Here is an 18,289-nt window from a genome sequence, read left to right as displayed (position 1 = left end):
AAATTGCAATTACACTGTGTTCCCAAGATCAGAAACCTTGTGCTTGAAAATGTACAAACATTTAAACTTATTTACATCACAAAGTGACTGTATTAAATATTGTTGCCACACAACCTCTGAATTTTGTGTTATTATAGAGAAGTTCTTAAGTAATACTTAACACATGTCCTTCCTGGTTGTGTAATGTAAGGCACAGAATCTGTAAGAGTCTTCAGATGAGTTTTGGTTTATACAACTGCTCCTCTGTTTCTGTCATCAGACAAAAGAAAGACCCTGGTATTTTGGGACCCTTGAGTGTCTTAAGGCCAGGAGCTTAGGTGCACTTTAAATGAAAGCCCCGTGTTCCTTAATACATGCTTCAAAGAAAAGAAAACAGGGATTCAGCTGAGGTCCACCAAGAAGATGGTTCAGTCCAAACAGCTTTTATAGTCCATTTACAAGAAGGCCAATGCTTCACTCAGAGGAACACATCGAGTTGGTTTTGTTATACAAAGAAATAGCTCAAACTTAACACTACCTTTGACAGGCAGCACCGAATGTTCATCCAGCTCTAACGGAATAGCTTTTCACTTTATTTTACCTTGAAGAAGATTAATTCAAAGAAACGACTGACGCCTAAATGACTAATGATTTTTAGCTGAGCACTTGCGCCAAACACGGTCCATTTTCTGACTGCAGCCAAGTGTAAAGAGGAGTAGCTTTAGTGTGAGACACAAACAAATGGAGGCGAAGCACGCACACTTCCCAAGCTGTAAAACATGTTGACAGAAAAACTCAAACCCTGGTTTGCATGTCCTGTCATTCCATCACCACATCAAAGCAGAAAGGAGCCTCTGTGCTTTAATCGTGGGAAAATACTCCTAAAATAGTCCTGTGCCACAGCTGCATGTAATCTACTGTGGGTAATGGATGCACAATGAAACTTCAAAACATTTTGGTCTCTCAGTACATGTAAACTTTAACCAAAAAGCGTCAGCTAAACAACAAAGGTTTCCTCAATACAAATGATACATGATTCTTGTTTGCTTTATCTCTGGCTGACTGTATAGTATACATGGCTCTTTTTTGTTAATGCCACTTGAATCCACAAAAGCCTTCAAACTATGTAATTTAGGGTCTTGTGTACATATTAGTGAGCATCTATAATGTATTGTAAATTAATTTTAATCCAAATTAGACATATTGTCTTTTCTATTTTTGGACACTTGTGCACAGTTATCCTTGGACATTTATTATGAAAATTAGGTAATTCATTCTGAGAAAACTCAAAAACAGGGGACTTAAGCTGTCACTCCAACTTCCTTTGACAAAAAGCAGTAATTTTACCTCGCAGAACTACCACTGACCAAAGTAACTGATCGAGACAGTGGTAGACCAGCAGCCCCCTTGTTCTGTGGAGTAAAATTACTGGTTTTGACAAAGGAATCTGGTGGCTGGCGGCTAATATATGTATTGCTGCTCACCCTGTACACAGGGCTGAGCTTCTTTGCTGTTTCGTCACACTGACGTCTTAACATCCTGATGCTATTGTCCTCTAAAGTCCCTTGCACGGCATTATGTACTATATGTAACGCTGTAAAAACACAACCTATCAAGAATAATTCTGTCTGACATGAGCCACTTTCTCCATCCATGTTCTCAGATTTGATTTATGGTTTTGATGATCGCTGATAAAACTATCGGGGTCATAGTAACATTCCAAAAGTGCCAAGAGATGATTAATGTGACCACAGTTTAGTACCAGTACATCACTTTGTCATAGTTCACATTCTGTGGGTAGTTCTTTAAAAAGACACTTGCAAAAACTGAAGCCTGAAAAGAGATAACACTGCCCATTATACCTTTGTACTTTGTGTACATAAGAGTGCAGGTCAGAGTCACTGTCTCTGTTTTGATTGCAATTTATGCTTATTATGTGAACTTTTACTATGAGCAGAGAGAAGGAGAAATCAGCTTGATTTTAGCCTCACTTCTCAATTCTAAAAAGTCCATTGTAAAAGCGGGTGTTTTATGGTGGGAACAGAGTTTTCACAATAAAAGCTTTAGTCACACTATCACTAAGATTCTTTTCTGATCCACTTTAATCTGCAGGCACAATTGGCACACATGTCATTTACTCAGTGACATCATTATTAACTAATATGTGATGAAAGCTTCACCACAGAGATGCACTACACATATTGACTGGCTTGGCACAACAGAGCTTATTTTCACCAGACTAAAGACAATATGGCAGGATATGATTACGTGTTAATTATTTCAAGAGTGAAGGTGGCTTCTATTAAATATATATTTTCAATAGCGCAATTTATTTCACTATAATTTATTGGTAGGGGACAACTTCATGTTTTTAAGAAGTTGGGGTGGACATGTTCCCTCTGTTTCCCCCAGGATCTGTGCCAGAGTGTAAAAGAGAACACTGTCACATTTCATATTTCCAATGGCTAGAAATGTTATAATGTACAAAAAAAGCATCTAATTAACACAATTAAATTATTGCATGTCATGCAGTGTTTCTTTATATTGTCTGGCCAAAAAGGCACTCATGGTCCTTGATGCCAATATGTTTATTTCCATGTTGCTAGGTGAAGGGAAACTTGTTTTCATCAGGAAGGAAATAAACTTGGGGTTTGAAAGTACTCTGTCGCTCCACTGTACAGTAAATAACAGAACTGTCAAGATGAGTCTGGATGAGCGAGGAGCTGTTTTGTGTTTTGTGACAGAGGGAGAAACCAGATTTGCCTTTCCAAGACTGTGGTCTCAGGAGAAGATGTCAAAACTGTGTTCGACAACACTCGCTAACTTTAGATAATAAAGTAGTTTTCCAATCTTCCCTCCTTTTGATTTGTGCTTGCAGTTGATACAACCAGCAGTAATCAGTGAATTTTACGGGTACTTTTTGTTCCACTAACACAGGGAGCTTGTTGCTGAGCAGCTAAGAGTCAGTTACACCAGGCGGCCGTGGGAAGTGTCTTTAGGAAAGTATGGTAATTGATGTTTATTTATTGTCATTGAAATATGCAGCACAGTGCAATGAAACACCACTCCCCAGAGGTTGTGGCAGCCTGCACCTGGTTCCAAAACCTCAAAGATAATACAGATCAGCACCGCTCGCTCCACGATCCAACCATTTTCTGATGTTTTACGCATGGATTCGTGTCAGCTCCTGCAGTGCAAGAGTGTTTCAGATTTTTGTGTAATTTCCACTTTGTGTGCTTATTTGTGTACCTAGAACGCACACTGTTTCTGGGGGGATAGGGCAGTGTGAAGCTTTTAGAAGCTGTTTTCTCAAATTTAAATATGCTCTCAAGATAAACAATGGAAATACTAGACTTTTAAAATGCCATCTTCCCCTTATATGAAACCTCCTTTCTTCTAACTTTAGATTTGATTTACCAAAATTACAACCTTGTTTTAAATAAAGCTATTGGACTGCCCCACACATACAGTGCTTTAGCTCCAGTACATGATAAAGATGAAGGTTTTTTTTTGTCTGCAGGCCACTTACTGTAGCTAAACAGTCAGCCAAGCTGCTGTGGGTTCAATCTATAGATATGTGCATACATGGCCAATGTATACCCAACAAGTCTTATGGAATCATTACAGCAGGGTGAAACAGAGGACAATCCAATGCAGCTCAGAGCCCCCACTGACTCCTGGCTGCCTTAGCCAGATGTGGTGTGGTGGTCGGAAGAAAAGTAAGAAAGGATGGGGGCTTGCTATTGCATCGCTTGGACCTGCATTAAAAAAGATGCGGGAACTAGAACTACAGTTTATTCTGTTGTGGTCACTGTATCCAGAGATCTGACCTCAAGGAGAACCCCTTCATTTCCTTACTTTTTTTTTTTTTTTTTTTTTTTACCAATCTGGTCTCGATGCGGGTTGGATTCTAAATGCAATTAAATGCAAATCTGAATAATTTTTGTTTAGTCCTGTGGCTAACCTTTATGCCACTATCTGCTTGCCAAGATGAGCACACATGGCCAGAGAGAGAGAGAGTAATCGCTCACACAGCGAAGCACAGGGCACATGGAAACAAATGGTATGAACGCCTCCCTCCATCTCTATGATGCATGTGACCGCTGATATGAACAAGTGCACAGCGTTCCTACTTGACACGTGTGCAGCCACATCAGACTCGGGTAATAGCCGTGTTAGTGAAGTGCTCAGGCAACTGACAGCAGCAACAGGCTGTCCAGTTACACGTTAATAAGCTTTAACTCTGGAAATAGCAGTCACGTTTCTGTCATTGTTTTGACCCTTCCTAACTCCCGCCCCTTTAGGAACCTCAGTCAAAATCCTCCTTTCCTGCAAGCAAACTGAAAGAATTTTTCTTCTTTTTTTTCTCTTTTTAAGTTTCCTTACTTTCCTGTTTCCTGTACTTGGATCGACTATGTGCTAGGCTTGTCTATGTTGAAAAGAAAACCATATTTTGTAGATAGTTAAAAGATGTTGCTGGTGGACCTGTAAAAGCGACATATATGTAGCTTAAGTTAGTGAATGTTAAATCACAATAGCTGCGAACAGCTGTGTATGTACACGCATGCATTCACGTGTGCTTGCATTGATGCACATAACCACTTGACTTCCATGGCTAAAGTATAAGGAGTGAGACTATGTCACACCCATGGAAACAGGCAGTCTATGCCAAGTCCAGTGGCACATGTAGCAAGGCTCTATGACAAATGGTTCATGGGTTATGAAAGCGAGCATGACTAAAATAAAGGCTAACTATCACCAATGAAAAAGGAACTCTGCTGAGATCAGTGATGCCTTCCACAAAGTCTATGACTAACTGTTCATGAGTTTGGCCCTGGAATGTGAATTCATTTAAAAGTTATAGGCCACTCCCATTGTCATGTCCTTTTTGTCTTGACCAGGCGATCAGCTCTCCTTTGGCTCATGACCAACCTTTTCGCAAAATCTTGCATGAGTCTGTGAATCCATTTGGAAGTCTTTTTTGCGATACACCACTCCTGTTGCTATGCCCCCTTTGAAAACACACCTTCTCACACACACACGCCAAATTTCATCCTCTGTGCATGAAAACAAAATGTTAGCAAAATGATAACGTAACTAGTTAGCTGATCTACATCAAACGTTACCTGGCTTTTTAAATAGGATTTACTAAAATTAGCTGTCACTATATACTTTTACAGGTCCCTCGGCAACATCTTTGACCCATATTCAAAATCTTGTTTTATTTTTTTCAACATACATGAGCCTAGTACACATTGTATCTAAGTATAGGAGCGGGAAATGAGAAAATTGATTGTGGCTCCAAGCTTGTTCAACGGCAGGGAGCAGAAAAGGGTGCTTGTTTGCACTGTCACAATTTTAAGTCTCCTTCTCCCTTCAGACTTTCTGCTGTGACTCTTTTTAAAGAAATGTCCTTTTGAGCTCTATTCAAAAGCAAAAAAAAAAAAAAAAAAAAAACTCTCTTCCAAGATGCTCATTCCTGGTGAAATATGAAGGAACACTGAGAAGAGGAACATGGAGAGGCAGGAGGAGAGGCCATGTGCCAGACACACGCTGCGAGTTTTGCCACTGAGCGGATAGGCTGGCTGCACAGAAAAACAGAAATACAGAAAGAAAAGTTATTTTCCACAGCCGCTAATTCCACCTCTCTCTGTTGGAGTTTTTGTTTTGCTTTCCTATGTCTGTTTCTTTTTGTTTTCCTTCTACCCCATGCTTTGGTTCGGATTGTCATGCAGTGGTAAATCTGAAAAAACAAATTGTGTTTGCCAGGACTCCCACAGAGCTTTAACATTCATCACACAAGTTAAATATTAGAGGGCAGATCCTGTTCAACAAGGTCTTGGAATAATGTGACCTGTGCATGACATAAAAAGCATGTGTGAATCTCTGTCCTCCAACATATCATATAATAGATGTACAAAGTTCTGACTCCAGCTTAAGGAAGAAATCTCTGTCGAGAGAATAAAGCAAAAGACAGATGATTGGAGGGTTATCTTTAAGGATTATCTCACAAGATCAGTAAAGATGTTTTCTGCAACTTTTCCAAAATCTGTAGTTTCCTGGTTCAGAAGCTGCGTGTGAAAGTGAAGTGAAAGCAATGCAGGAAAAATGAAAAGCTGCACTTACTTCTGCATTTTCCCTACATGTTAAAAGACGGATACGTGAGTCTGTGAGATGTGTGTATGTGGTGAGAAAGCTGTGTCTATTAGCCTCTCCATCATTCAGTCAAATGCCATATGCCAGACTGTTTCTCTTGGCCCTCAAAGAGACACGGGCAGGGTGGAAATGCGTCAGTCTGCTTTGCCCTCAGGCTTATTCCTCCGGTTGGCCTCCTCATTCTCTTATTCTGGAGCTGTGTGTGTAAGTGTGTGACAGAGTGGATGCACAGATAAGTCTATGTTGACGAAAACCAAACTTTTTTTTCTTCCAAGGACATTTTTGCTGTCAAGATCATCTGTTTTTCCATATCTAGCACTTAATTATTTGCTTTTTTTAGGGATATCGTCTATAAATTCGGTCTATAAATAAGTATCAGTGTCTGTAATCTAATAAAACAAGCCATCCTGATTAGATTACAATGAACAAACTGATGTGTGCTCTGGTCTGCTGAGCAAAGCAATGATTTTATCTTCAACCGGGGCTGGATTTCTCTATGTTATGAACACATGCAGTAGCCCAAACTGTGATGCTTTGATGTACAATAACTGCAGCTTAATATACAAGATAAATTGCAACTATAAATATTTCCAGGATTGGAAATGTTTCTGCTTTATATCTTTTTTATTTATGGATTTGTTTATTCTCTTAACATTAGAGAAAACCCTTAAAATATCACATTGATATACCCATTCAAACACAGAGGATGGAACACACTGGAACACTCATACACTTCATTTGGGAGAAACTGACATACTTACGAAAAGCACAGATGGACATAGATGGACTGTAGTAACACATAAAAAAAAGACAAATTAATTCCTCACATTCATCTGTTTATAAAGAAGTAGAATTACTGCCTCATGGTTGTCTCCTTCTGCCAACCAGTCAAGTTCCAGTTTACATCCTTTTCTGTCCAGACTCACTCGTAATACATCTGGTGAAGACTTTGAAGAGATTTAATAAAATGAATTAAGTGTATTTTTTTGACAGAATGGAAATTATTGCTTCACATGTGTGATTCCAGTGAATAATTTCCAGTTAGAAACATCTCGTCTACATTAAGAGACTAGTTTCACAGAGGAGTACAGAGAACTGATAGAGAGATGAATGTTATGATGTCACAGTTCGGCTGAGCTTTGACCTTTCAGATATAAGATGTCATCACTTCGTCATTTAATTCTGTTAGACATTTATGTGAAATTTAGATTATGAATTCTAGCGTTACAACCAAAAACATGTTTTGTGAAGCTGCTGTGACCTTGACCTTTGACCTCCATACTTGAGTCCGAGTGGACATTTTTGTCAATTTTGAAGAAATTACACCGAAGCGTTCTTGAGAGAAGAGCGTTCTCTTAAGCGTTCATTTAAGAGAATAGGATAGAATAGGAACATAATGTCCTCAGACGCAGCTGTCATCAGCGTGGAAGCATAAAAATACTTAGCTAGAAGAGTGACTCAGCAAACTTTTGCCAGGAAAACCAAAAAGAATGTTTGGATGTAACCCCTCAGTAACTGTAATGGATTACAATATACGACCCATCGCTTAATGAACCAGGCTTAAATTCTAGTTTAATCCAAATGATTCATAAATAAGTTTTACTGGGTGTCATGTATTTCTGCCATTTAAATCACATCCACGGTCCTATGTAGTTATTACTTTTCTCAGTGAGCATCTAGGCTCGGAATAAGTATAGTATAATAATGGTTGATACAGAAGTTATTACAGATTTCAGATTTATAGTGCACAATGCAGGGATCCAGTTTTATTTTTCTTTTGTTTTTGTAAATGTTTCTTCTAACCTCACACACATATAACGTACTGCAGTTATACTATCCAAAACCTTTGAACAGAGGCCATCGCAGATAGTTTGCATAACACCAGAAAGATGTCTTTCAGCGGAATGACAAACCAGTTGGTGTCATGATGTGATCTGGTTACACTCAGATTAACCATGTACTTGTACACTTGGCCACCATAATGTAAATATATGCCTGTGTGGCCGCACACTCGCCTAGTGTTTGTCTCTTTGTCATAGCAGAACAAAAGCAGGTCTGACGAGGCAGGGAGCAGGACAGCACAGAGGGGCTGAGCTGAGCAGATGTTCCGAGGACCACCCGAGCAAGTGTTTGTTCAGTTTGCTCTGGGAAAAGACAGATAGAGACTAGTGAATCCGCCCAGCCACCTCACTCTGAGCCACTGATGGCAGATATACACTGCTTCATTGTAGACTGGGCCCTATTTGTAATGGAATGTGCTGTTTGATCTTTAGACCTTTACCCGTTTTCCTTGGCATGACTGGCTGTTTCTCCATAAGCAAGTCCAATAATACAAGTACATTGGAAAATAAGCATGCTCTATATTAACTGCTAAGTGGAAACCGTAAATGCAAGTATGGGCACAGATGACATCAACATCTGGTCGGAGGGTGGGGCTCTTAAATGACCCGGTGCCAGGCTCAGTTGTTGCGCCTCTGCTCAGAGAGGAAATACGTGAGCACTTGTTGACTGTTTTCCTAATGTGGCAGAAAAAGGAAGGACGTTAGTGGACATACCGGAGCTCCTGGTCTGGAACAAGCCTTGCTGACTCACCGTCTCTTTTTTTGTCTTTTATGAGGACTCAGGGACATATTGTCTGCATGTTTGGACCAAATATAGGACACATTGTTAATGAAAGAATTCGTCTGAGTTTGACTTTTAAATTTGTATCACTGATAAAATCGTCTACCACAGGGAGCTTTCATATTGTGTGCATTTTGGAGGCCTCTGTGGACAAAAGCGGTTGCGTCTCCTCCACCAGAACCACAAAATATAACATCAAAGATAAAATTATCTAAATAAAAATTTCCTTTTGCTTCTTATTAACTGGCTAATAAATCACTCACTGTGTCACTTTGCCTGGTAAAGTTTAAACACTGGCTTAAAATAAGAAGCATTCTTTTTGCAGATGGTCTCATTTGCTTATCAACGTTAAATTAAGACTGTTTCATAACTACTTAAGAACTCCCTGTAGTTGTTTTTAAGTTACTTGACAGAGACTTCATTGTGCCTTGTGTGACATAAAGGGTGTATATGGTGTATTGCAACGTGTTTTTTTTTATTTTGATATTGTGGTAGAGCGTGCTTGCAAGTATTTATAATAAAACAATAGAAGGGGATGAATGGTTTGTTGGATGCTTGCCGGTTTCTATCCACGACATCTCAAGAGAAGAGACAAACAGACCACCCTCCCCTCCCATAGGTGATAAAACTGTGGCAGCTGCTTCAATCATAAGTGTAAATCAGACATCCGCCACACTTCGACACCAGCCTGCATGTGGACACACACCCTAAAGTACAGTGTGTTCACACATACTGGTGGTTTTGCATGTTTTAACACCTTAACGACAAATTACATATAATTATTTTAAACCGTTTTCCAAAGCATAACATCTTGAACGTTTCCCACTTTCCAGGCTGCCACTTGTTTCCATTTATTTCGGTGTGTAGTAAAAGGCCATTTCTAGAGCTTGAAGCATGCCTCAGATAGGTAATCCATCACTGGAAACATTTTGGTGCCTTCCTTCATTTATTTTTTTTTTTTAATAGACATCATGTTATTACAACACAGTAATGCAGTTTCATTTTGTAAATTCTTTGAGGATTATCTGACATCCAAGATGCAATCATGTATCTCTGACAAAAAATTGAAGTAACAATAAAGGAATAATATGTATGATTTTCCTAAAAAAAAAACAATGTATAGTGTGTGGTAGTGTCTGCATCTACAGAAACCCTGCCCTCCCTCTGCCGGTATTTTTTCTCATATGTTATTGTGTTCAGGATGTTTTTTGGCTTTAGGCTTTGGGCAGCAGTGCGTCCACCAGACAATACGGTGCACAGGTTGTGAGGTCGGGACTATATATGAACATAGCAACCAATGGATACACTGCTCTCGCTATTTTTCCTTTTCTCTCTGTCTGTGAGAGCTGCAAAGAGAGATATACACACATACACAGACAAATTAAACTTTATTGCAAAATTATTAATGGAAGAAGATGTTGTGTGTGCAGTGTTTTTATAATGTTCTTTCTGTCTTCACAGACCCTCGAGTGACCCTAAAGATGCAGTGCCTAAGGTATGTAGTAAAATATTCACATAAAAACTATAAAGCTGACTTGAATTCCATTTTTTTTATAAATTATATACCAGTTTATTAAAAGTGAGCTTGCTTGTTGTGCCCTTCTGAGATGTTGTCAGAACACAGATTGGCTTGGCATGCTTAACCGACCTGAAAGGCCACATTTTAAACGTGAATGGCACAGGCATGACTTTCATTCATGCAGCAGTCTGAAAACACAGTTGATTTGTGTGTGATTGTTGTGCAGTGTTTTTGGGAATGCTGGTTTACATGCATGAGTTGTTTTGAAGATTTTTTTTGTGTGTGTGCATGCTGTGTGTCTCCACCTTCATCCAGGACGAACCTCAAGAAATCATTAAGCCTGTCCCAATCACTCACCCCGCCTCAAGCTCCGCATACACCAAGCCGTCGAGCCAGCTCAATCCTGCATACAACAAGACAGCCCGGCCTTTTGGTGGGGGCAGCGGCGTGGTCACAGCTTCTTCCACCCCGGATGCCCCCAAAGTAGCCACCATTCCCTCTGCGTCATCTGCTTTCACGCCAGCTGCCCCTTCTCAACCGCCACAGCCTCCATTTCCGCTGAGGTCGAGCCCCGCTGCCCCAGATTCAGCTCCCAAGCCCAGTCCTGGTCGCTCCACCTTCACCTCCCCATATTCCTCTTCCTCCTCATCTAACTCCTCCTCTCCAGCTAGAGTGACAGCCCCGTCCTCCCATCCTAATGTCCCACAGCCCTCAGTCTATAACACACCTATCAAGCTCTACTCCAACTCCAATGCTTGTGAGGTGGCTATGGGACAGAGACGAGGTCTGTTGGAGAGCCAGGGGCTGTCAGAGCACTTCAATGGGTAGGTACATCCATCAAACACAGTTAGCATATGCTTTCTCTTACACTCTTCCTTTTTAGTCTGAAGAGTAAAGCTGAAGTCACATAAATTTAAATATCTTATAAATAAGGACTCCAAAAGGGTTCCTTCTGAAGAGCTGAGGTTCTAACCAGAGCTATTTGCTTGTGAAGAACCCTTTTCTGAAAAATGGTTCGTCAAGGTTTTCATTAAGAACCCTTTTCATCCAAAGAACCCTTTTTTTGAAGAATAGTTCTTCAAGGATTGTTAAGGTCGTTGAAGAACTGTTTCGTCAAACGTGTGCCAAGGGTTCTTTGTACGTCGATATAAAAGGTTTTCACGGTAGAATTAGAACCGTTTGCTTGAGAAGAACCATTTTTTGAATGATAGGTTTGTCAACATCAGGGATTCTTTATAAAACTTAGGGTTCCATTGAGAACCCTTTTACAGTTTACAATGTACAGTTTAATTTAGCAGCTGCTTTTATCCAAAGCGATGTGCATCTGTGAGCTGATACAACACAAACAAAGATCTAGTCAGTATCTCTTCATCCAAAGATCCCTTTTTGGAAGAAAGAGTTCTTCAAAGATTGTTTATTATCAAGCATTTCTCAAGGGTTCTTTGTACCGTCATATAAAGGGGGTTTTAGTAGAAAGTGTGTTCTAGATAAAACCTAGGGGGGATCTAGATTTCTCCTAGGGGGTTCAAGGTATAATCTTTTATGATAGGTTCTAGATAGAAGTCTATGAAAGGGTTCCAAGTGGAACCTCTGTAAAAGGTTCTACCAGGAACCAAAAATGATTCTCCCACGGGGACAAGCTGAAGAACCCTTTATGGTTGTTGCTGGCGCCTTTATTTCTAAGAGTGTATACACATATGGAAGAACCTCAATATTTATCTTGGTTCGAGCGCAAACTATCACAGAATGATTTAGTAATATACGCACATTTTGTCAGGTCCAGAAGGAGTTGTGGTCTCAGAGGCCACAGATTAGTGGATGCTTTTGCTTTGCAGTCTTACTGAAGGAATATATTAGAGAAAATGAAATTCCATTCTGCTCTTCTTATATTACCTCATGCCTTATTTCTCCCCAAAATATGTGTCTCATTTGAAAAGCTAACACTGGAACAGCCCGTCACCTATGTTTTCACACAGCTGCATACAAGGAAAAGCAGAGGCATGCCGCACATCTTGTTTAAATCTTCCACAGGGCAACTGGAAAGCAGTCTAGACAACATGCTAGCCGATGCTACTGCCTGCCTATCTATAATTGACAGTGGGCTTCGCAGCCCTGCCAAACGCACGGTCTGCCCAACAGGCACTGCTGGTGTAACACTTGTTTCTAATTAGCCAGAGTCCTGGCAGCTCCCTGCTTTAAGAGACCGAGGACAGACCTAACTTTGGCTGGACTGGGCTTCATCAGCAGGGTCTGGCTCACTGGTGGGGTTACAGTAGATGGAGCTTGGTTTAAGTGATTTGCCACTCATTCTCTGTCACCTGAAAAAAATAGGTCAGAGAAATCTGTTTTTATTGGCTTTAAGCGAATAAGCAGCTTTACACTTAAATACATCTGTGTCTTTATCTAAAACGGTCTGTTAAGGATGTTTTATGAAATCACTTGTCTCATTATCAAACACAATATTACTGTGAGGCTGTTCATACCTGGTGCTAACATACGTCATGGGGGATCCAATCACAAGCGGACAGCTTTAAGTATGTCAGTTCATACCTGACGTTACAGTGCTTCTCCAGATGAGTCTTGAGTGACCAGCTGTGATAGTATCTCACTGCCTCAGTGCTCTGTGGTGTGCTGGGATTTTATACCTGAACTATGACTAGAATGCTCGCTTTTACTTTTTTTTCTGACTATGTGGAAATCAGATGTTTTCACATCAAAGATGATGAGGAGATTCATTTTAGTTTTAGGTAATTTCCAGACTGGGTTTGCTAGTTTCAATTTAGTTTTTATTGTTTAAAAATATTTAATTTTAGTCTTTATCAGTTTCAGTATTAGTTTTAGCTTTTTATTGTGCTGTAGTGGGTTGTCAGGGGCCAGATTTAAGAAGTTCAAAATGGGTACAACATACAAACACAGCACCTAAAAACTAAAAAACTAAAAACAGCCCTACAGTAACAGCCAACATGATGGCACAAACAGACACAACGCTTTTTACTTAAAGACAGAATTGCCTTAATGTATAACATCTGCCAAATTTACAAGAAGGCCTGTGTTATTAAGAATCTGTCACAGAGAGCGCTTCACAGAGTTTATAAAGTTTCTCTTCACCCAACAACTCTTAAAATTCTACAATTTTGTAAGTGAGTCTGCGGATATTGCAGTTACTCGTGCGTTCATAAACGTCTGCTGCTTATCCTGGCAGGTAAGAGAGCTCAAACACTAGTTTATGTTGCAGTGAACCCAGTGTTGTAGGATGTCAGTTGATTAGGCAGTCCTTCATTGTGGCCCGGGACATATTGTGTACACACTGCTGAAAGAATGTGGTTACATGTGAACCAGACAACCTCTGAATGTGGTCTGAGGGAAAAGCTTGCAATGTATCCACAGTACATCTTGGTTGCATTCACACCTGTGTTTAAAGCTGTCCATATGTGATCAGGTCACTCAGGACACATGCTAATATCAGGAATAAACAGGCTCTGTGTCACCTCTTCAATCTTTCTGTTGCCTGAAATCTATTATCCTATTATTATATTATTATTTGTTGCAATCATGTGTGTGTTTGTGTCCTGACCTGCATGCTTTGTTTGAGGTTTCTGTGGTTTGCCATAATGCACATTCTCTCAGAAGGGCCTCTCACTAAAAGGACTGTGGTATATTTCTCAAACTTCTCTATTCATGCTCCTCCTTGGCTTCAATCCTATTCCATTTACCCCTTCTTTTGCCCGCAGGAGGAACAAGAAACAGATACCAAGTTAGTGCTGCGAACGATAATATATCTGCTGCAGTAGCTTTCTAACCATATGGAATGTGATTATAGCCTTCCCATTTCTCTGGTTTATGATTACCAAAGGCATGCTTGCACCTCTTTGAGCTAACCCTCACAAACCTCGCCTTCACTCCACTCATCCACTCACAGCACATGCTCATTACAAGGTCCGAACAAACTGCAAAACCCTCAGTAAATAATCCATCTTTGACACACCATGGGACGCCCAGTGGGGGTCATCTCATACTGGTCATTCATTTTCTCAGAGGCATCAGGCTCTCTGTTAGCTAATACCGCACTTAGACGCAGAGCAGGCAGGCCTGTCAGCGCACAAGGCTGCTGAAGTCACCCTGCTCTGCATCTGTCTAGCTCCATCTGCTACTGTTGTCAGCGTGTTTACTCAAGGCCAGACAAATCACTGCCAACTACATATATATTCTGCGTTGGCTAAGAATAGCCTGACTTGTTCTGTCTTTGATCATCCTTCACCTCAACTCACCTGTCACACACAGAAACAAACACACAGACTGAAAATGTGACATTAAATTGACTCACAGTTTGGACGAGCACTTGAGCTAAACTGTGCATGAAAACACTTAACATAAATATTATTGCAGTCTAGAGTACCATCAAATTATTTTAGGAAGAAAAGCTGATCGTTTATTTGCACAGCACTTTACTCCCACCTTGTGGTGAGATATGGTCACTGTCACTTTAAAACTCACTGTTGTTAATATGCAGTCAGTGTGTTTAATGTAATCATTTTAGTGTGGTAAATCTAATTCCTCTTCACTCTTTTACTTGTTAACCAATACCCTTTAGACATATATATGTATATGTATATTTTAAGGAAATTTAATGCAGTTTTATTATCTTGCTGACTTCTATTTTGTGGTTTTCTTCTCTAATAGTGAGCCTCAGAGAAGTCTTAAGTAAGTATAGGTCAGAACAGTAAACAGTGCAGTGTCATACAGTATACTTACTTACTTAGCATTTACTTTGACTTTTGAATTTGTGATTGTTTCTGCCTTTTTTTTTCACTGCCGTCTCGTTGCTCATCTGCAGAACTCCACCTCCAACTAGACCTAGGAGGTAATTGTGAAATCTAACAACAGTTAGCTCATACTATGAGACATGTATCTACAAGCTGTGCATTTGATTGAATGTGGAGCACCCATAATACAGTATATATGTGTGTTATGTGGGTTTGATTTTAATATGAATGTTCATGAGCTTTTGTGTGTGTTCTTGTATTACCTGGAACATCTTTATTCTGTGGTAGAGGTTCTGTTATACCGAACAGTTAATATTTAGCAATGTAAACAGATGTTTTTTAACTGAAGACAAAGATGCTTTCCATGTCTGTAATATCCCCATTTCTTTGCTGACCTGACTGTACAGGAAACCTGACGTGGAGCCCGAGAATCACGCATCCCCACTAAGCGAGGCCAGCAAGAAGCGTCTGATTGAGGACACAGAGGACTGGCACCCGCGAACCGGCACCTCCCAGTCACGCTCCTTCCGTATCCTGGCCCAGCTCACAGGCACTGAAAATGGTGTGTACCAGCCTCAGTGTATTAATTCACGGTCAGTCTGTATTACCTGCAGGAGATGGCCGTTGGCACGCCCCTAGTTTGGAAGGGCAGGAAGGATTACCAGCACAGAAGCTAAGAATTATATCGCTGGGGACAGGGTCAGTAGGAAAACCTATTTTACCCATTTAAAGAAGGTCCACCCAAAAAAAAAATCAAGTTAAGTGGGTGCTATTTAAAATATTTTCACCACTTAACCTTGCTGTCAGACTGCCTTTTCCAACAGGAAACCACCATTATGTAAGCCAAATATCACTCTCTCCAAAGCAACCAAACTCCTAAACGGAAAAACAGTAATTTTACCTTGCAGAACACGGGTGTTGATGGACTACTGCTCCCTGGTTCAGTTGGTTTGTTTGTGTTACTGTGTGACTTCAGTGTTATAAAAGTTCAAATTCCCTGATTCACACAATAACACAAACAAACTCATACGGCATTGGCAGCGGTAGTCCAGCAACCCTTATGTTCTGCAAGGTAAAATTACTGTTTTTCTTTAAGGAGCGGTTGCTTCAGAGAGAGCGATACTTGGCTAACGGCGGTTACCCATAGGAAAAGGCAGTCTGATGGCAAAGTAAAGCAAAGAAAATGTTCTTAATATAGTGTACACTTAAGATGATAGATCTTTTTGGGGTGACACTTTTTTAGGTGGCCACAATACCTGAAGGCGTGCTGACCTCCATCTACTGCAGTCTTACACTGACTATCAATAGTGTACTTATAAGTGTTGAAACAGGCTGAATGTAATTTTAGGAATCTGAGAATTATAAGCCTTGGTATTGCTGTCAGTTCATTTTACATACATTACGCCACTTGATTTAACACTTAGCAGATTTAAAGAAAGATTACCAATTTGAGGGTAATCCATTGCAACCTAATTTCTTTTGAAGATTTTCTAAAACTTGAATTGTGCCCTGGTTTTTTAATCATATTTATTTTATCAAAACTTGATTGCCTCCATAGATTACAGAGAGTTTATAGTTTCTTAAGTCATAGTAGCTTTCATCACCACATGATTTAATATATTTTTTATATTACTGTTTTGACTTTAACTGACGTTGATGGTTAACATGAGCAGGCTGCGGCTTTGGGCCGCGCTCCATTCGTAGGGGTTGTGCGTGTGGATCTGTTTAACTGATGCAAAATGACATTTACAGTAACTCACTTATTAGACTGAAGTCAGATGAGAGATTTGTCAAATGATATTAGCAGACTGGTGTGGAATATGTGACGAGATTTGAACATTTTATGGATATCCAATCTGTTATGGCGTTTCTGCAGCTGTAAAGAATTGGGGGAGATGGAATCACCAGAGGCTCCACAGTACGATATTGTGATTTTAAACATTTTGTAATATGCTGATCAGTGCGATAGCATATTGTAATACTGTAGGTTATCTTTTCTCAACTGCAAATTATGTCCCCAGAAGAAAACTTCTGCTTTATGTAATAAAACTAAAATACCTATTACAGGTATTTTGAAGAATGTTGAAAAAAGTTGTGCAGTCCCTTCAGCAGTTGGGTGATTTGAGAGTAAATTACTGTTAAATTGAAATTAAAATAAAACATTTAGTCCAAAATGAAGATTTGTAAGATAAATTAAATCATATAAATCCTGCTGACATCACCATAAACAATCTCAGCACCATCTAGTGGACTGTAAGAGCAACTGATTTTATATTATTCTAGTAACGAAAAGTTTGTATTTGCAATATTAATAATTTATATATTAAAATAAAATAATAATATTAAAAAATATATTTCAATATTAGTTTGTAGGGATGCCACCAACTCACTGAAATAGTCGTTGCCATGAAAACCATGAACCTACTATAGAAACTATGGAGCAGTTATGTCTGGTAATTCTTTATTTGAAGGGGTGTGCATAAGAGGGACACAACACTACCATAACCATGACATGACACTTAATGATCATGAAGGAACCTTTATGAATGTTTATGACTGTTGACATGAAGTGTCATTCAGGCAATTGTCATTTTAAATCCAAAGGTGACATTGTTTATGACAACTTGATATTAATCATGCCAGCAATGTCTTTGTTATGATGACTTGACATTAATCACGGCAACATGTCACTGTTTTTGTCATGACAACTTGACATTAACAAACTGTTTAGGTTTATGTTTTAATGAGAACAAAGGAGTCTTCATGATTGTTTATGACTGTTGTCATTCAGTGTCACTTAAATGCAAAGTTGACATTACTTGAGATGTCTTTGTTATGACACTTGACATTAACCAAGACAACATAATCTGTCATTAACATGCGATAGGAAACCCAATCATCAGACTTAAAGAAACTCTTAATCATGACACTCTAAAAGCATTTGACGGTGTAATAACAGTTAACAGTTAATTACATCCTTATGACAATTGGATTCATGACATTCATAATGATCCCATTGAAGTCAATGTCAGAACCAGCTACAAGTGACAGATTAGTGTATTGTTAAAACATAAAGCTAAATAGTTTCTGTAAGTTTGATAATTAGGCCTGCTATGACATGTTTATGACAGGCAAGATTGTCATTGGTTAATGTCAATTTGGCATAACAAACACATTTCAAACATTGTCACAATTTCATTAAATATTACACAATTGACCAAATGATGTGAAATGACAACAGTCATACACA

At 39.5% G+C, this 18,289-nt stretch overlaps 1 protein-coding gene across 1 annotated transcript in view; it reads left to right on the top strand.

Annotated features, from left to right (window-relative positions):
• pdlim5b (PDZ and LIM domain 5b) overlaps positions 1-18,289 on the top strand; it is a 52,712-nt gene that overhangs the window by 23,828 nt on the left and 10,595 nt on the right. Inside the window, exons 4-6 of the mRNA XM_084745536.1 lie at positions 10,219-10,252; positions 10,592-11,100; positions 15,447-15,601. Coding sequence (XP_084601662.1) covers positions 10,219-10,252; positions 10,592-11,100; positions 15,447-15,601 — 698 coding nt within the window. The remainder of the gene's footprint in view (positions 1-10,218; positions 10,253-10,591; positions 11,101-15,446; positions 15,602-18,289) is intronic.

The sequence above is a fragment of the Lutjanus erythropterus genome, chromosome 20 (assembly GCF_056507025.1).
Source record: "Lutjanus erythropterus isolate fLutEry1 chromosome 20, fLutEry1.hap2, whole genome shotgun sequence".
Classification (NCBI taxonomy): Eukaryota; Metazoa; Chordata; class Actinopteri; order Lutjaniformes; family Lutjanidae; genus Lutjanus; species Lutjanus erythropterus.
Note: the sequence above shows the minus strand (reverse complement) of the source record. Positions and strands in the feature narration are given on the sequence as shown.